The sequence below is a fragment of the Vipera berus genome, assembly GCF_964194415.1.
Source record: "Vipera berus genome assembly, chromosome: 2".
NCBI classification, from domain to species: Eukaryota; Metazoa; Chordata; class Lepidosauria; order Squamata; family Viperidae; genus Vipera; species Vipera berus.
In genome coordinates, this window is record NC_138203.1 from 272,004,246 (window position 1) to 272,024,206 (window position 19,961).

A 19,961-nucleotide genomic window follows, 5' to 3' on the forward strand; every position below is an offset into this window, starting at 1 on the left:
TGACTCACTTTATGACCGTGTCACTTAGCAATGGGCTAATTGTGGTCGTCATAAGTGGAGGACTACCTGTAATGAAATCCTGACAAGTTCAATAAAAGCTTCTTCGTAGCTTCACTCCTAATATGAGATTGAACTGCCAGGTGTATCAACTTGAGGTCCGGACTATAAACTGTCACCTTTTTTTCCCCACAGATAATATTTTTATTTATTCATTAAATTTATTTCCAGCTCATTTTGCCACAATATGCAGTTCTGAGCCAGCAAAGTCGGATCAGAGTCTGTTCAGTAAAAATAAGCAAAATGCAGCGATGCTTGCTATTTCATTTTGAAACCAGTAGAATAATATATGTCAGCATCTAAAAAATATCTAAGTAGCAACTTCAGACAAAATCTCCACCAAAGGCTAAATCAGCTTCCCCCGCTCCTGTATCCTGCAGCTATGTGGAATTATTCCCCCCATTATTCCCAAGCAAGTATGATCAAACAGGCTGACTGCAGATAATGGACAGACGTAGGCCAATATGTTTAAAGAGCAACAAACTAAAACATACAGAGGCTAAAGCATACAGAGAATGGTTGTAGGAATTGGGCATGTCTAGTTTAATGAAAAGGAGGACTAAGGGTGATGTGATAGCAGTGTTCCAATATCTCAGGGGCTGCCACAAAAAAGAGGGGGGGGGGGTCAACCTATTTTCCAAAGCAGCTGAAAGCAGGACAAGAAGCAATGGATGGAAACTGATCAAGGAGAGATTATGGTAAGGAGAAATTTCCTGATAGAACTTGATCAGTGGAACGACTAGCCTCCAGAAGTTGTGAATGCTCCAACACTGGAGGTTTTTAAGAAGAGATTGGACCACCAGATCTCTGGAATGGCATAGGGTTTCCGGCTTGAGCAGGGGTTGGACTAGAAGACCTCCAAAGTCCCTTCCAGGTTGGTTATGCTATTATTCTGTTAAGAGGGCCTGGTTGGGGAAGCTTATCTGAAATGACACCACTGCAGCCCTGGTAGTGAATAGAAAGCTAAGCACTCTTGGCATCAAAAACCTCAAATTTGCTCTTCACCTGTCAGACGGACACTCATCTTGAAGTCTCCATCAGGAATGGCGTTGGATGGCAATTCACCTAAAATCTTCACAGATCTGGTGCGTTCATCTAACCCAAAAGAAAGAAAGGATGGCAAAAGATTAGCTCCATATTGCTCCAGTGTAGCATCTTCTAAAGCCCTCGCAAATCATTTAGAAATCTTGCCTCTGATAGCTTCCTTCCCTCCCTCAGAAATGTCATCCTTCATTCAGACATGCCAGATGTTGGAACAGATATAGAAGGACCACCCAGAAGAAATTTGCATTGGCTAAGGGCAGTAGCTGCCTAACTTTTCATTTCTAGTCCATTCGGCCTTCCTTATAGCCAAGTTAAAGAACAGTCAACATGCTCTGGAAAGTATATCCTATGAAAACTCTGGTTCCTGTCATTCCTTGTGTGTCCAATCATATTTGGCCAATAAAGAATTCCATTCTGTTCTAATCTACCTATTGTTAACTGGGCGAAATGGTGTACCACATTGTGAACCAATGTACTTCAAATGGGATAATTTACAGAATGCGTCCAAAATCTGGGTCCCATGAATTTCAGGGGTTTGAAATTTGGCAGATTTCAAAAAACATTTTATGACATAAAAAGTTATCATGAAAGGGCCTGGGGACATAATACAAAATGTCCTAAAAGATTTCTTGCGTTGGTGTTTGACTGTGCCTAACAGTTCAACAGGATCTGTTTTTAAGACAGATACATCTCTGAATGAATACCTGAATTTTTATGGACTTTTAAATTACATTAGACATTCTGTCACTGTTGAAGGCATTCAGAAATCTGATAAGGAAATATTTCTGAAAGGATGAGCCAACAGGTCATGGGTTGTCTAGTATCAGACTAAAATTTGCTACTCCCACTATCAATCCTTATCCCAGTAATGGCGAACCTTTTAGAAACCAAATGCCCAAACTGCAACCCAAAACCCACTTATGTATCATCGGGTGCCGGGTGGGCGTGGCCCATTGGGTGGGTGTGGCCCATTGGGTGGGAGTGGCCCATTGAGTGGGCATGGCTGCGGTGGTAATGGCAGACTAGGTGGGACTAAAAAGTTCAATCAATCAATTCCAACTTTGTGAGATTTTTTTTTTCCTGTGAGAAGTTGAAATTGATTGATTGATTGAACCTTTTTTCTTTTTTGCACACGGCAGTGCAGGCCTAAAGTGAAAAAGTTTTATAAAACCCACCTGAAGGCTTAGGAGTGGGGCGACAGCACGCATGCCTACAGAGAGGGCTCTGCGTGCCAACTGAGGCACGCGTGCCATAGGTTCGCCACCACGGGCTTATTCTGTTCAGTGAAGCTCTCCTTATTTTGGGCATAAAGAGTTTGTTAAAGACAGGGAGGAGGCCTTCTGGCTTTCCTACCCTTCCCTCACATGGAAACATCTCCTGCTTATAGGAAGACATCCACCAATCATAGTGTAAGATAGATAGATAGGCTTGGGGCAGAAGCAAATGGATAGTCCAGCAGGTTGAGCTATCTTTCAAAACTTGCTGCAGATTGACTCTAAGGATGCTGTTATGTAGTGGGTTTTGGTGATACACCACGTGGGTTGCTGGAGCAGTTAACAGCTCTCCAGCAACCCAGACTAACTGTCTCCTGTCCTGCAATTGGCTAGCCCCAGGCGGCTTGAGTTGGTTCAAACCTATTGGCTGCCGCCTAGGGGCTAGACTATATATTGCGGCTGGTTGCAGCCCATGCTTCAGTACAGTTCTAGCAAGAAATAAAGTATGATTTATCCTGTACTCAGCCTCGTGTCGTCATTCCTGCACCTAAGAGCCCACTATTTAACAGATGCCTTCCTGGGAAACGCAACCCTGTCCTTGACTTAACAACAGTTCATTTGGTGAACTATTCAAATTTACAACAGCACTGAGAAAAAGGGACTTATGCGAGATTGAACTGGGTTCGGTCACCAGTGAGCTTCTTGCAAGAATACAAGTGGGCAGTCAGATGAGGAAATCCGAGTTTATTGGTAGCCTCACATTGCAATGAACAAGGACCCACATTTAATTTCACAGCGACTAAGTTCATTGGCCATGTGGGTACAAAGAGAGCCAGGGATATGATGGAAGCCTGGGAAATGGCCCCTTGTCAGTTAACAGACGTGCTGATTTACCACCAGCTTATCAAATACTGGGGAGGGGGGGAGCTTGGCAGCACAAGGAAACAACAGCCAATCGGCAGCCATCAACACACCAATCAGCCAATAGGAAGGCACCAGGTAAACACAACTCACAGAACAGCATATATTCCAGTAGAGAGAAATTCCCTCAAGATGGACTCCAGCAGGAGTCTGAAAGCTCGGAAGAGTAAATCTCTGGTCCAAATTCGACGGAACCAAATTCAATCTCGCATCATTATTATCTTGGGACACGTGTATTTGCCTTCATTCGAAAGTGCCTTATAACGATTTTTCATCTCTCTGGTCGTGTGATCAAAGTTCAGACACTTGGCAATTGACTCATATTTATGACGGTTGCAGTGTCCTGGGGTCATGTGATCCCCTTTTGTGACTTTCTGACGAGCCAAGTCAATGGGGAAGCCGGATTCTCTTAACATCCGTGTTACTAACTTAACAGCTTCAGGGATTCACCTTCACAACTGTGGCGAGAAAGGTTGTAAAATGGGGGCAAGTCTCACTTAACAACTATCTAACTTAGCATGGGAGCTTTGGGGCTCAATTGTGGTCGTAAGTCGAGGACTACCTGTATTGGAAGGACTTAATTGCTGTTCTGGAGTAGTGAACACCAATTCTTGCAGAGCTATTTCCTGAAGTAATAAATACAATTTTTACCTCTGACACAATCTCTTACCTTTACTATCAAGAGGAATGCTATATTCTTCTATCCTGATGGCACCCTCTTTCTGAAAAGGGAGAAGAAATGAAACCGCTGCGGCTAAGCATCAGATTCTTTTTTTCCCCTAACAGTATTTTTATTAAGAATTATAATTACAATAATAAAAAACAACAACTATCAAACTAAAAAAAACCCTAAAAGGATGAAAAGACACAAGTCGAAGGTGCAGATAAGAAAGAAAAGAAAAAAGAAAAAGAGAAAGAAAAAAGAAAGAAAAAATAATAAAGGAAAAGAACTTTATGAAGAAGTGAATCTAGAAAGAACCAAACTGAGTTTGAACATTCTCCTTTAACTGTAATCTTTAGTTCCTTCTACTTCCAAGTTTTACTGTGGCATGATTATGTAGCTATTATTATCAACTGATAAAAGATGAATGGTATTCGTGAGCCAAGTGGGTGCAGTAAATATCTGCCCAGCTAGCAAATGTGGTCATCTGTCTGGAGGATTTTGCATAAAAGCTGCAGGATATTTGCATCTCCTCGCCTCTAATCCAGGAAAACCCTGTAAAATTGCTGTGTAAATTTGGTGATTTTGCATTTTAGCAGGATTTGCGAAGCCTTTGTCATTTAAAATTGCTATGTTTAGCTATGATTAAGAGTGGAATCAGCCAGGATTTCCTTGCCGTTTCTTGATCCTCCTTCCTCCGATTTTGGCAATGTGCAGCACCCGATTCAAAAGGCAAGTTTAACCCTCGGCTTGGAGAAGACTCAATCATGATGATGATAATGATGTTACCCATTCAGTCCTGCCCCTCTCTTGGCGATTCTATGGGCCAGGTCTCTCCGCATTTTCCAATCTTGCCCTTCTCCACTCAGTTGTTCTGTGCTCTGGCTGGTGTCAGCTTTCATGGTGTCCAGACACCGTGTTCTTTGGCGGCCTGCTTTCCTTTTTTCTTTTACCGCTAAATCTTCCTAACATAATTGCTTTCTCTAGCATGACATGGCCGAAATAAATGAGACACAGTTTTGTGATTTTGGAAGGTTTTTGTTTTTTTTTAAAAATCCTGTCTTAACACCATTTTGCATCTGGAGTGAAATTATGGAGCCTTGGTGGGTTTGAGACTGTTGGCTATAACTGAAGCTTCTTACCTCGACCAGTAATTTCTTGGAAACCTTGTCCCCTATCCCCCATTCACCAAGAGCAACAACAGTGATGGGGATGTCACTTGCCCCCATGGGCACCAGAACGAAGGGTATAGGAATTGCGGAGTTCCCTGGCACCTCCACCTTGCGTTTCCGTGCTGGGCCAAGTGTTGCTGGGGAACAAATGCCTTCAGCCGGCTCCAGATATACTGAGACCTAAGTAAAAAAAAATGAGAAACAAGATGTGTTCAAATATTAAACTGTATTAGATGTATTACAAAGTTTTGATTCTAGAAATGTGTTTAAAGAAAAGCTTAGTGTTTTAAAATAGATGGGGGGGGAAGTACTCCTCCCTTAAAAGTTAAAGAATCTGAAAGTATACAGGGAATTTTGTTAATATAAATGGTGATAAAGATTATTAAGTGCAAAAAGAAATGGATATTATTTCCACAGCAAAGAAGTTGTAATTTGAGGACTACATGTAATACATATGCATATACATATGCATATGTATGCATATATGTATATATGTATGTATATGTATGCATGTATGTATTTTCAATATAGTATTTTTTCTATATTGCTTTTCTAACTCAATGTCCACCAAACCTAATATTCTAGAAACAGATCTGGTTTCATTGCAATATTAATTTGCAATATTTTTTGCATCATTGTATGGATTTTCATAAGGGACGCAGTGGCTCAGTGGGTTAGGACGCTGAGCTTGTCGATCAGAAGGTCGGCAGTTTGGCGGGTCGAATCCCGAGTGCCGCGTAGCAGAGTGAGCGCCTGTTACGCGTCCCAGCTTCTGCCAACCTAGCAGTTCGAAAGCACGTAAAAATGCAAGTAGAAAAATAGGGACCACTGCGGTGGGAAGGTAACAGCGCTCCGTGTGCCTTTGGCGTCTAGTCACGCCGGCCACATGACCACGGAGACGTCCTCGGACAAGCGCTGGCTCTTCGGCTTTGAAACGGAGATGAGCACCGGCCCCTAGAGTCGGAAACGACTAGCACGCATGTACGGGGGAACCTTTACCTTTACCTTTATGGATTTTCACGTCACTTACGCTGAGTGGATCAGATTGGTAGTTGTATAACACTGGACGAAGCTCTATCTGTTCAAACTGTTTCACAGAGTATGGCAGCCGGAGAGAAATGTGGAAGTCTTGGAAGACTGTAACTTTGAAAGGCTCTGAAACACAAATCCCTAAAAAACACAGGGAGAACTCAGCATTAGCAAAGAGAAGCAGGTTGTGCAACAACAGAACTCCATTGCTAAACAAAAGAGAAATAAGCAAGGCACGGAGCTAAGGAAACATCTGAATTATGGTACGGGAAGTTTAAATCTTGAACTGAAAAGCCATTGTTTGGCTGGGGACACCCTGAAACAGGTAGAAACAGAAAAAAATATATTCAGACGGTCCTGGGGATGGATTGAGCTACCAGTTCATATAAATCCAGCACAGGTAGTCCTCGAGTTATGACCGTAGTGGAGCCCACCCATTGCAGTCGTAAGGCATAATAGTTGTACACAGTGGTGGGATTCAGCCGGTTCTGTTCTGTACCAGCCTGCTACCGGCCCTGCAGAAAAGGCAGGGACAACCCCTTTTACAAGAAGGCAAGAGGCTGGAATTAAGCCTGCCAAATTTATTAACATAAAAACACAGAGCAAAGAGAGCAAACACGAACCATGCAACAGGAGCTTTTCAAGCGGTTGCCTTCAGCAAACCAGCCCTCCCACGCATTCCCCTTTTATACAGTTCAGGGCGTGGCTTCTCTCTGCCTCCTTCCGAGGTGCCCCATTGCCTTCCTCTGTTTACTCCTGATTGACTGCCTCCTGCGTCGGGCGTCCTTGAACAGGGCCAGCTGTGGGTCATCTTCATCCACGCTGTCAGGCTCACACAGCTGGGTCTCTGTCGTGACCAGGTGGGAGGGGCCTGGCTGAGGGCTCTGTGGAGCCTCAATATTATTCTCAGCAAGCTCTTCAACACCCTCCTCCTCCTCCTCTGAGTCATCCGACCCAACTGCCGAACCCACAGGCTGACCCTGAATCACAACAGGTTCGCACCACTTCGGCAGAACCGGTAGCTAATTTTTTGTTGCCCAGGCCCAGAATGGACTTCTGGAAATGGCATCCACACAGAGAACCGGTTGTTCACATATTTGAATCCCACCACTGGTTCTGCACGTGACTGACCTGATTTTACAATAGTTTTTGAGGCAGCTGTTAAGCAAACGCATCAGTCGTAAAACGAACTGCATGGTTCTGAAGTGGACCTATTTGTTTGTTATGGCCTGGTTTTGCCGGAAACCAGAAGTAACTGACAGTTTTCAGTAAAAGTGTTGTAAAATGCAGGCCTGTGACAGTGGGACACTGCCAACAGCCGCAAATGTGTCTCTTTTGCCAAGATCCTGAAGTGCGGTTACATGACAGTGTGGGTCATGTGGGTGGGTGTGCAGAACTTTGGATCCAAGTCTCCTTTTTTCAGGTAGGTCATAACTTCAAACAGCTGCTAAGCAAGTGGTCATAAGTCAAGGACTGCATTTGATTTATTCTAAACCACCGGCCCCCAACATTTATGGCTCCCGGGATCGGCTTCAGAAGAAAAATTGTATTCCGTGGACCTACTGGGGGGAGGTGTGGGGGGATGATTTCATGCGTGTGACCCAGGTCCTGTGCATGCGCAGATGAAACTTCGCTCGCTGGTCTGTCACTTGTGTGGGCCGGTTTCCAACAGACCACGGACTAGTACCAGTCTGCCCTCTGGGGGTGGGGGACCCCTGCCCTAAACCACAGAGATTTCCTCTCTCAGCTCAAGAGCCACTGTGGTGTTGTGGGGAAAGAACTGAACTAGGATGGTGTCATTCCTCTTGGGTAAACCAGACAGTCAGTTAGGGCAGATCCTTAAATTATGTTAAACAGAATGACAGAGTTGGAAGGGACCCTGGAGGTCTTCCAGTCCAACCCCCTGCTCAGGGAGGAAACCCTATACATTTCAGACATTTCATTATGGTTGTAAGTCGAGGGCAACCTGTACAGGAGAGATGGAGCCCAATGCATCTGGCGAGACAGACACAGTTCAAAGCAACCTTTTCTAGCCACAAGTGGGTGCTCCAACACTGGAGAAGAAGAGATTGGACAACCGTTTGTCTGAAATGATATAAGGTTTCCAGCTTGAGCAGGGGGTTGGACTAGAAGACCTCCAAGCTCCCTTCCAACTCTGTTATTCTGCCTCCAGAGTTATTGGATTGCAGTTCCCATTAATCTTAGCTAGCTTGGTCAAAGTCCTGAGAATTAAGAGACTAGAACAGGGATCTCTAGACTTGGCCACTTTACAACTAATGAACTTCAACTTCTAGAATTCCTGGCTGGCTGAGGAATTCTGGAAGTCCACAACTCTTAAATAGGTTTGGAGATCCCTGAGCTACATGTTTGAGAGGCAAAGTTTATTGGTGTCTGGTTCCTGAAAAAAAGCAGAAGTCATCAATGGTTACCTTTCTCAGGAGACATGCTAACTGCTTGTATCTCCCATGTGGTGATGGAATCGGGAAGATGAAATTGTTCTCTGAAAAAAAGACCAAGAAGAAGCTTTCTTCCTCTTTCTGTATCACAGACATTGCCACCAAGGCCACAAAACTCTTCAAAATCTTTAATGCAGCCACTGGTTATCCTTAAGACTGTTCACCCTTGCCTTAATCCCTCATCCCAGACCCCCGAGACCCCTTCACAGGTAGTCCACGTCTTACGAGCACAATCGAGGTCAACTTTTCTGTTGCTAAGCAAGACGGTTGTTAAGTGAGTTTTCCCCATTTTATGACCTTTCTTGCCGCCGCTGTTAAGTGAATCACAGCAGTTGTTAAGTTAGTAACACCATTGTTAAGTGAATGTGACTTCCCCAGGGAGAAGGTCGCAAGAGGTGATCATATGACCCGGGGACCCTGCAACTGTCGTAAATATGAGTCAGTTGCTAAGTGTCTGAATTTTGATCACATGAGGATGGGGATGCCACCACAGTTGTGTTGGAAGAAAAGTCTTCATCATGGTTCATCCAAGCTGGGAATAAACATGGCAACTGCTTTGGGAAGAAGGTTGTAGTTTATTGAAGAGGAGAACCAGACAGGAAGATGGCTGGCAGAAAGAAGGGCAGACCACATGTAGGGAGTGGGGTTTTATACCCTCTGGATCCTTTTGTTTGGAGTTGCTTCCTGTTCCTGTTTGAGGCTATTTCCTGTATCATGAACTTTGGACCTCAGTCTATGCCTTTCTGGAATTCTGATGGAATTCCTATTGTGTCCTGTCTTAGACTTTGGGTGGGGTATGTAGATTTCAGGTCTTTGTCTTCTGAATGTTCTAGCTCAGGGGTGTCAAACTCAATTTCATTGAGGGCCGCATCAGCATTGCGGGCTGGGTGAGTATGGTCTGGGTGGGCATGGCCTACTGGGTGGGCGTGGCTAGAGTGCGTATGGCCTACTAGGTGGGCGTGGCCAGCTCTACATCATTCGCATCAAGGGTGCCTATGGGGACCTGGGCAGGAGTGGGACAGATCTGAGGGTCTCTGGCAGAAGGAGGGTCTCTGGGCCAGGGCCAAGGCAGTGGGGGCCGTTCCCTCACTGTTTCCAGGATGGCTTCGTGGGCCGCATGAAACCACTTCGCGGGCCGGATCTGTCCCCCAGGCATTGTGTTTGACATGTCTGTTCTAGCTGCAACCTTCCTAATGGTTTATATTTGCATATATATAGAACTAGTTTTCTGCTTGGGGGAAGGTGACCTGGGGCTTTTTTTCTCATAGAACACTCAGAACGGAGTTCCGGCACCTTTTTTGGATGGAACCTTGTAGGACAGGCAAGGCGGGTTGTATGACATGTGTGAGTTCCGGCACCTTTTTCTTATACAAAAAAGCACTGCCTGGGACTATTAAGAAATCTGGGCATGCTTTCCTGGTTCTTCGTTATCTTTTTAGGAAATATATTTTTCTGCCCTTTTAATATTTCCTTCTCTGGGGAGCTGACTTCTCACAGTTGTAAGTGTCAAAAACATCCATGAGTCACTTTTCCCAGTGCCGCTGTAACTTTGAATGGTCATTAAATGAACTGTTGTAAGTCCAGGACTACTGCAGTTACACAGGCAAATATTTGGGCCCAGAGCCTAGTTTGAGGTTCCCTGGAGCCCAACATCTGACATGGATGAAGCATTCATCCTATCCCAAGAAAGGAAATGTGACTTGTAAATGGATTTCTCTTCTACTCACGTGAGGGTTTTATCCACAGTGAAGGTTTGCCAGAGCCAGCTCTCGGGGAAAAATCTTCGCAATGTGATATACTCATCATCAAGAAAGTCTTCTTCCTCTTCATCTTGGACTACATGTAGAAAGAGACAGTCACTGGCTAAAGATTACAGTTTGCTCTTTTCCGAAAAACCTTAAAAGCAGGGTTCTCCAATCTTGGCAGCTTTACGACTTGTGGACTTCAACTCCCAGAATTCCTTAGCCAGCCATGGAATTCTGGGAGTTGAAGTCCACAAGTCTCAGAGTTGCCAAGGTTCGAGACCCCTGCCTTAGAGCAGAGGTCCGCAACCTTTTGGGCACCAGGGACCGGTTCTGTGGAGATAGGGTTTTCCATGGACTGGAGAGTGCGTGGTTTTGTGTGCTGCCTGCATCCCACGGATGGGGCTTTCCTTGTTTCTGCGGACCAGTTGCTGGCATGCCGCGGCCTGGTACCAGTCCATGGACCGGTGGTTGGGGACCCCTGCCTTAGAGGAATGGTTTTCAGGCCTCTAACTTCAGAAGTTTTAACAATTGTGTTCTCCCCGGAATTTCACTGTTTTATCACTACTTTAATATTGTAGGTTTTATGCTACATGTATTGTTAAGATTATTTTTAATGATTTACAGAGGGACGATTGAGAGCATCCTGTCATACAGCATCACAGTGTGGTTTGGAAGCATCACTGCTTCAGACAGGAAAGTGGTGCAGAGAGTGGTGAGGATGGCCGAAAAGATCATTGGCAGTTCCCTCCCTCCCATCCACGGAAGCGTTGTTTGAGCAGGGTCCGTAAGATTGTCTGGGACACTACCCATCCTCTTCACGACCTGTTTTCCTTCCTTAATTCTAGGTTGCTTCTCTCCTTGATTAGTTGCTTCTTGTTCTGCCCTCAGGTGCTTTGGAGAACAGGTTGTCTCCCTCTTCTTTGTGGCAATCCCTGAGATATTGGAACGCTGCTCTCGTGTCACCCCTAGACCTTATTTTCAATTAAACTTTAAAAGATACTATGGCTGCTGTGAGGAAGAACACTTCAGCTGGAACTCTTTGTTATAAAGCCTGTTTTGGGGGCTGACAGGAATTGATGTTCAAACACCAGGATTTCCTTTCCTCATCTAACCTTTCCTCTTCTCCTATTCAGCTGGCTCAGGGTATCATACTCACCCCTTGCAACACCATGGGACCCCCAGGACTGGCGACGTAATTTAGCAGCATAGAGGCAGCAGTCAAGGAAGACTTCACGGCACTGGGTGTCCTTAATCCTTTTGGCACGTTTATCGCATGTCCAGGCATTGCGAAGCAGCACCATGCCACCCTTGCAGCATTTAATCTGATCAGGTGTACGGTATTTGTCAACTGCAGAAGAGAGGGGGGCGGGGAGAGAGAAGAAGATAAAATAATAGTGGATATAAAATGCAGAAACAAAAGAAATAAAGGTAAAATTAAGCCAACATTTCACGTTCCCTTCTTAGAATTCTGCTTAGTCTAGCCCAGCAATTTCCAAATTTTTCTTTCTGATATATCAGGCCAGTATTTCTTAACCTTTGCAACTTTAGGATGGGTAGACTTTAACTCCCAGAATTCTAGCACCATTGTAACTTTGAACAGTCTCTGAATGAATGGATGTTAAATGAAGACTACCTCTAGGCATTAAATACGAGCCTTGGTGGAGCAGTGGTTAAAGTGCAATATTGCAAGCAAAACTCTGCCCACTGCCTGAAGTTCGATTCTAATGGGGCTCAAGGTTGACTTGAGATCAGTAAAATGAAGACCCAGATTGTTGGGGGCAATATGCAAATAATGCTTCTATATTGTAAACCACCCACAGAGTGTTGTAAAGTGCTATGGGACGGTATGCAAGCCTAAATGTTATTGCTATTCTGCCTCTCCCCAGTAAATTTCTTTGTTTAAATTGGAGCAACTGTGTTCCTAGAATTGCAACAGAGAACCTCGTTGTTTCATCTTACCCTTCTTCTGCATCTCAAGTTGAAATGACAGGGACCGCTTTTTCCGGGAAACGTTTTCTTCGCATCCATGCGCTGTGGGAACGAACAGGGCAAGACGAACAGAAACTCAAAACAATAGAATAAAACCCCACCAACTGTGTTAAAAAGGAATGATTCCTAATGGAAAAGGAGAGGGGCGGTTTCCTCAGAAACAAAAGAACAAAATAAATATTTGTCAAATAGTAAAGCAAGTGAATTAGCGCCAATGATTGTGGCGATGAAGCATTTGAACGTCTGCCCTAATCAACTTTCGATGGTACTTTCCTGCTGTCATTAACTGTCTTATGGAAAATTGATAGGGCAGACGCCACCACAGGGGCGGGCGATCAGCCCGAGGTTATCTTGATTCTAGAGTCACCAAAGCAGCTGGGGCGAGCCCGGGTCGGTTTTGGTCTGATAAATGCACCCGTCCCCGAAGATCAGCACTTGTCGGAATGTATTAGCTCTGGAATTACCACAGTTATCTGAGTAACGGTGGAAGCAACCATAAGTGATTTAATGAGCCATTCCCAGTTTCACTGTCAGCCTGTGTGTACTTAGGCATGCATGGCTTAATCTTTCAGTTGACAACATTTGTGAGACTTGGTTGAAATTTCAGACAAGAGGGCACAAATCTAAGGGGGTGGGGGGGGGGGAAAAGGCATTCTCCTTGCAAGATTTTGACAGCTTTAACCTTACGTCTTTTTGAGATGACCAAGAGCAATTTGTATTGCTCATTTTCTTTATGACTGTGAGGATAGAACTGCTGATAATTGCCCAAATTCCTTTATTTTCGTTTAGGATTTTTTACTTACCTTTCCGGAGGGGGCTTTGCTGCCCACCAGAACGAATTGAGAGACCAGCATCGGCAAAGACACCCAGGGAATCTTCCCCACTGCCAGCAGTACAGCCGAGATCATAACTTTTCATGGCCTCAAAAACCTGATTTCGAGAGGAAAAATAAATACGTGAAGAAGATGGTAAGACGAGAGAGAGAGAGAGAGAGAGAGAGAGAGAGAGAGAGAGAGAGAGAGAGAGAGAGAGAGAGAGAGAGAGAAATTGCTCCTATTGATGTGTGATGTTTCACTGGGCCAACGTGTCTCGGCCTTGGCAACTTCAAGATGTGTGAACTATAACTCCCAGGATTCCCAGTCAACTTAACTAGAACTAGAACAGGTGCAAACATAACTAGCAAAGATTTCCTGTCAATATATTTTTCCTTAGTTCTAGTTCGGATATTTCCTTAATATAAACTTCCATCTGTTACTTCAATCCTCCTGATCTTCTGCAAGAACTTAAAAACCTGGCACCACCAACTGGCTTGGGGCTCCAATGGGGGGGGGAGTGTCTTCACATTGGGGGCGATTGACAGACTAATAACAGATCCTACCTCACCCCCACTTCATCCTATTCCCTCCCTATCTTTTGATTAGGGCTGTATACAGGTAGTTCTCGACTGATAGTCACAACTGAGCCCAAACTCTCTGTTGCTAAGCGAAACAGTTGCTAAGTGGGTTTTGCCCTATTTTACGACCTTTATTGTCACAGTTGTTAAGCAAATCATGGCAAGGTGTTAAATTAATAACATAGTGGTTACTACTGTCTTCCCTCATTGACTTTGCTTGCCAGAAGGTCGCAAAAGGGGATCACCCGACTAGGGGACACTGCAACTGTCATAAATCAATCGTCATAAATCTGAGTCAGTTGCCAAGTGTCTGAACGAGCCGTGGTAACTTTGAATGGTCACTAAACAAACAGTTGTAAGTTGAGGACTACCTGTGTTTATCTGTTTTATGAGTTAGTTTTTATTATGTGTAGGTTTTGTAAAATTTTATCTTTCTAATAGTGCAAACCGCCCAGAGTTACCTTGGGATAAGATGGGCAGTCAATAAAATAAGATAAGATAAGATAAGATAAAATAAAATAAAATAAAATAAAATAAAATAAAATAATAAAATAAAATAAAATAATAAAATAAAATAATAAAATAAAATAAAATAAAATAAAATAATAAAATAAAATAAAATAATAAAATAAAATAAAATAAAATAATAAAATAAAATAAAATAAAATAATAAAATAAAATAATAAAATAAAATAAAATAAATAAAATAAAATAAAATAATAAAATAAAATAAAATAATAAAATAAAATAAAATAAAAAATGAATAAAATAATAAATAAATAATAAAATAAAATAAAATAATAAAATAAATAAATAAAAAAATAAAAAAATAAAAAATAATAATAATAAATAAAATAAAATGAAATGAAATAAAATAAAATATCTTCTCGCCTTACCCTCAGGTGTTCAAACATGCCCATCACATTCACAACCATCACAACCATATTACACAAGGAGTCGAAGAAAGGCCTCGTGTTCCCAAACACCCCAGGAGAGTGGCTGAAGCAAAAGGGACCATACCTTCCCTTGTGTGAGCCGATTCTTCCCGTTGAGGGCGTAAACGGCAGCATCCGTGGCAGAGAGAGAGACAAAGGATTTGGCATCCGTGTTTATGGTGAGTGGCAGGCGTGACTGAGGCTGCAGGCGGTCTATGTTTGCGGAGGAGCGAATCTCCAGCTGAAGATTGGAAAGACAGAGTTAAGGGAGAAGTAGGACAGCCAACCCCAACCTCTTCCTGGATCTCTAGACGGGAAGAGGTGACAACTTCATAAGTTACCAGGGAATTCCAGAAGTGTTTTCAGAAATATTTGGAAATTAATGGAGGAAGTCTGCTTGGCCTGCTTGGCCTAAAGGTGGCCTAAATATAGGTAGTCCTTGACTTAGGTCCACCACTGAGCCCACAATTGACATTGCTAAACAACAGCATCTGTTAAGTGAGTTTTGCCTCATTTTACGACCTTTCTTGCCACAGCTGTTAAGTGAATCACTGAAGCTGTTAAGTTAGTAACATGGTTGTTAAGTGAATCTGGCTTCCCCCTTTGACTTTGCTCCTCAAAAGTTCGTAAAAGGTGATCACATGACCCTGGCACACGGCGACTGTCATACATACAGGCCAGTTGCCAAGTGTGCAAATTTTGATCACAGGACCGTGGCGATACTGAAATGGTCATAAGTATGAAAAACGGAGATAAGTTTATTTATTAATTTATTAATTTATTATTTATTAATTTAATTTGTATACCGCCCTTCTCCCGAAGGACTCAGGGCGTTGAACAGGGCAATACATATTAAAAAACAAGATACAAAAATTAAAAGCGATTAAACAACAATGCCCATGAATAAATTAGTACACATTAAAAAGTTAAAAACAGATTTATAAAACCCAACCCCATCCCATCAGGCCAGGCCAGCTTGTTCAAAAAGATAGGTTTTGAGATCGCGCCGGAAGGAGCGGAGGTCAGGCGCCATCTGGAGCTCGGCTGGAAGATGGTTCCATAAATCCGGCGCGCCCACAGAGAACGCCCTCCCCCTGGGGGCCACCAGTCGACATTCTTTGACCGGTGGCACCCTGAGGAGGCCCTCTCTGTGGGAGCGTACTGGGCGGAGGGAAGTTGACGCCGGCCGCAGGTGCTCCCCAAGGTATTCCGGACCCATGCCATGTAGGGCTTTGTAGGTCATTACTAACATCTTGAATCTCACCCGGAAGACAACTGGAAGCCAATGCAGCTCGCGGAGCAGAGGTGTAACATGGGAGTGTCGGGAAACTCCCAACACAACTCTCGCGGCTGCATTCTGTACCAGTTGGAGCCTCCGAGTGGTCTTCAAGGGTAGCCCCATGTAGAGAGCGTTGCAGTAGTCCAGACGAGAGGTCACGAGCGCGTGAGTGACCGTACGTAAGGCATCCCGGTCTAGATAGGGCCGCAACTGGCGCACCAGGCGGACCTGGGCGAAGGCCCCCCTAGTCACAGTTACTTTCTTCAGTGCTGTTATAACTCCAAAAGGTCACTAACGGATGGATGTAAGTTGAGGACTACCGGTATTGCCCTTTGCAAACTGTCAAAAAAATCTTATTTATTTATAGGGAGAAAATCCACTCAGTTGGTCTCAAGAGTTGACACCGACGGTAGAATGAGGTGAAATAAAATAGAAAGGACATGAAAATGAAACCAACATGAAATGAAATGAAATAAATAAATAAAAAGAAATGTCATCAAACAATATGCAACAAAGCAAGTGAAATGAAATAAAGTAAAATAAGTGAATGAAATTAAAGCAAAATAACATCTGGCAGCAGTTACCTATTTTTCATGACTTTCCATAGTTTCAAACACTGCCTCAACCCCATGAAGGTCTCATTTATTACTGTATGGTTATAGTCCTAAAATAATTTTGTCCGCTTTTTGTATTTTTGTTTTGATGATCTTACACTTATGGTGACTATTTTAGGTAGTAACACAGTGTCTGTGAATATATTTAGGTTGTACAAATAGCCTGAACGGTCTAACTCAGGGATCTCCAACCTTGGCAACTTTAAGACTTGTGGACTTCAACTCCCAGAATTCTGGAGTTGAAGTCCACAAGTCTTAAAGTTGCCAAGGTTGGGGACCCCTGGTCTAACTGGTTGAGACCTGCTTAACACAATGATTAGAAGTATCTACTGTATCAATCCAAGCCCTGTTTAAGTGAATAAGTCTCAATTAATGGGACTAAAACATAAATCATGATTTAGAAATCTAAGCATCTGGATTTTCACCATAATCACTCTGCTAAACAACTAATTCCCACAACACCGTCAAACTACCTAGTAAGGCTGTATTGCTATTCTTCTCCTCATCTTTCCTATAACCTATCTCCTTATCTTCTTATGACTATATGTTGCTTGTATCTTACAATTTATATTAATTGTTTCATGTAGTATCCTAGTACGATTTATGTTCTTTGGTTATTTAGTACCCTATGACTATCACTACCTGTTGTATGATTTATGATGAAGGTATTTTTATGATGATTATGATCATGATTTATCATTTGTTGCTTTCTTGTATGTACACTGAGAGCTTATGCACCGGAGACAAATTCCTTGTGTGTCCAATCACACATAGCCAATAAAGAATTCTATTCTATTCTATTCTATTCTATTCTATTCTATTCTATTCTATTCTATTCTATTCTATTCTATTCTATTCTATTCTATTCTATTCTATTCTATTCTATTCTATTCTATTCTATTCTATTCTATTCTATTCTATTCTATTCTATTCTATTCCATTCCACTCCACTCCACTCCACTCCACTCCACTCCACTCCACTCCACTCCACTCCATTCCATTCTATATTCCATTCCATTCCGTTCTATTCCGTTCTGTTCTATTCTATTCTATTCTATTCCAAAAGGAAGCCAAGCACAGAACAGAATGTGGCTATGTGGCAATGTGTGAAACAGCTGACAATCTTAGAAAGAAATCACTAGCACAAAACACTGGAGTGGATTTGGGAACGCAACCCCCTCCTGAAAATTCAACATACCTTCCCCTCGCAGCGGGAGACAACCTCCAACCATATGGAGTTAGAGACAATTTCATCCCCAAGATGGTAATAGGCCACAACACGAAATGTTGGCATCAGACTAGTTGTAATACGAATGGGGGCTTCTGTAAGAGTGGCAGCCGGAGCTCTGTTTACAGAGATGATGTCCCCTTTGCTCAAAACCTGCAAGAAAATGGTCAAATCAAAGAACAGGTTTTTTTTTTAGCACAGAGGCAATATCTTCCAGATATTAAAAAAATAATCAAGTCACTCAGTATAGGTCGGGGTAAGCAACCTTGGCTCTTTTATGATTCATGGACTTCAACTCCCAGAATTCCTGAGCCAGCATAGCATAGCTGGCTCAGTAATTCTGGGAGTTGAAGTCCATGAGACATAAAAGAGCCAAGGTTGCCTACCCCTGGTATAGGTAGTCCTAAACTTACGGCCATACTTGAGCCAAACTTTCTGTTGCTAAGTGAGGTGTTTGTTGAGTTTTGCCCCATCTGACAACTTTTCTTGCCACAGTCGTTGAAGTGAATCACTGCCATCATTAAATTAGTGACACGATTGTTATATGAATCTGGCTTCCCCCTTGACTTGACTTGTCAGAAAGTCACAAAAGGCAATCATAGGATCCCAGGACACCGCAACTGTCATAAATACATAAATACACGCTAGTTGCCAAGTGCCCAAATTTTGAACCCATGACTACGAGGATGCTGCAACAATCGTAAGTTGTGAAAAATGGCTACAAGTCACTCTTTTCAGTTAGGGTGAAACTTCAAATGGTCACAAAACAGTTGCAAATTGAGGACTGTCTGTATTTTGCTCCATAACAAGCCACTATGGCACAAAGTTTAAAGTGCTGGAATCAGAATGGGAGCAAGTGAGAGGATAATCTTGGCTCTGAGTCAATCCTTCTCTCTCAGTTGAAAATCCATTGTGGTCTAAAGGTGAAGGTGCCCGACTACGCACAGAGAGACCAAGGTTGTTCTTCCTGGCCAACTATGGGACCAGTCTAGAAAGAGTGCAGAGAAGAGCAACAAAGATGATTAGAGGACTGGAGGCTAAAACATATAGGGAACGGTTGCTGGAATTGGGTGTGTCTAGTCTAATGAAGAGAAGGATGAGGAGGGACATGATAGCAGTGTTCCAGTATCTCAGGGGTTGCCACAAAGCAGAGGTAGTCAAGCTATTCTCCAAAGCAGCTGAGGGCAAGACAAGAAGCAACGGATGGAAACTAATCAAGGAGAGAAGCAACCTAGAACTAAGGAGAAATTTCCTGACAGTGAGAACAATCAACCAGAGGAACAGTTGTGAATGCTCCAACACTGGAAGATTTTAAGAAGAGACTGGACAACCATTTGTCTGAAATGGTATAGGGTTTCCTCCCTGAGTAGGGGGTTGGACCAAAAGACCTCCAAGGTCCCTTCCAACTCTGTTATTCTATTCTATTCCTCCCTCTCATCCAAAAGTTGATGTGGTCTTGTGAGGAATGTGTGGGGAAACCCAGGTTGTAAGCTGCCCTCAACAATGGAAGATCTGAGCTAGCCATCTTTTCATCCAACCGATCCCACACGGTTATTGATGTGGGAATAAAAGATAGGAGGGAGGGAGGCCACCTATGATGCTACATATGTGATAATACATATAGCTACAATATATTTGGAAAATTATACAAAATAATAGACCACTTTATAGGAGCTGGGGTGGCGCAGTTGTTAAAATGCAGCATTGCAGGCTAACTCTGCCCACATTCTGGAGTTCGATTGAAGGTTGACTCAGCTTCCATCCTTCCAAGGTCAATAAAATGAGGACCCAGATTGTTGGGGAATATATGCTGATTCTGTAAACTTAGTGAGGGCTAAGAAGCTTAGAGAAGGCTAAGAAACTTAAGAGAGGCCTGTAAAGCACTGTGAAGCGGTATATAAGTCTAAGTGCCATTGCCATAACCAGTTTTCATGCTGGGAAAAGGTAAGGAAAAAAACATGTATTCATTACCCTACTAGGTTACATCATCAGTGCTAAAAGGAAGTGGGGTTTGCTCTCTTTTTATATACTAGGAGCTTGGTGTGTCAGTATTGGTGGGGGAGGTCTTGATAGTTTCTTGATCAGGCTGTTGTTTATGGTTTGATTGCTTCTCTGTGTTGGTAGTTCTTTGATTGGGGTATTGTTTACTTCTTGATTGCTGATCTGACATTAATCTTGGTGTTCATCTCTGTTTATCAGGGAGTTGGTTGCTAGTGAGGAGCTG

General features: G+C 43.1%; 1 protein-coding gene across 1 annotated transcript in view; it reads right to left on the reverse strand.

The window, feature by feature from the left end:
* LOC308664358 (complement C4-B-like) overlaps nt 1–19,961 on the reverse strand; it is an 82,895-nt gene that overhangs the window by 35,322 nt on the left and 27,612 nt on the right. Inside the window, exons 13-23 of the mRNA XM_081321565.1 lie at nt 17,708–17,890; nt 14,702–14,857; nt 13,092–13,218; nt 12,259–12,330; nt 11,456–11,647; nt 10,282–10,390; nt 8,528–8,598; nt 6,100–6,239; nt 5,040–5,249; nt 3,907–3,958; nt 1,063–1,152 (exon numbers count right to left, since the gene is read on the reverse strand). Coding sequence (XP_081177691.1) covers nt 1,063–1,152; nt 3,907–3,958; nt 5,040–5,249; nt 6,100–6,239; nt 8,528–8,598; nt 10,282–10,390; nt 11,456–11,647; nt 12,259–12,330; nt 13,092–13,218; nt 14,702–14,857; nt 17,708–17,890 — 1,402 coding nt within the window. The remainder of the gene's footprint in view (nt 1–1,062; nt 1,153–3,906; nt 3,959–5,039; nt 5,250–6,099; nt 6,240–8,527; nt 8,599–10,281; nt 10,391–11,455; nt 11,648–12,258; nt 12,331–13,091; nt 13,219–14,701; nt 14,858–17,707; nt 17,891–19,961) is intronic.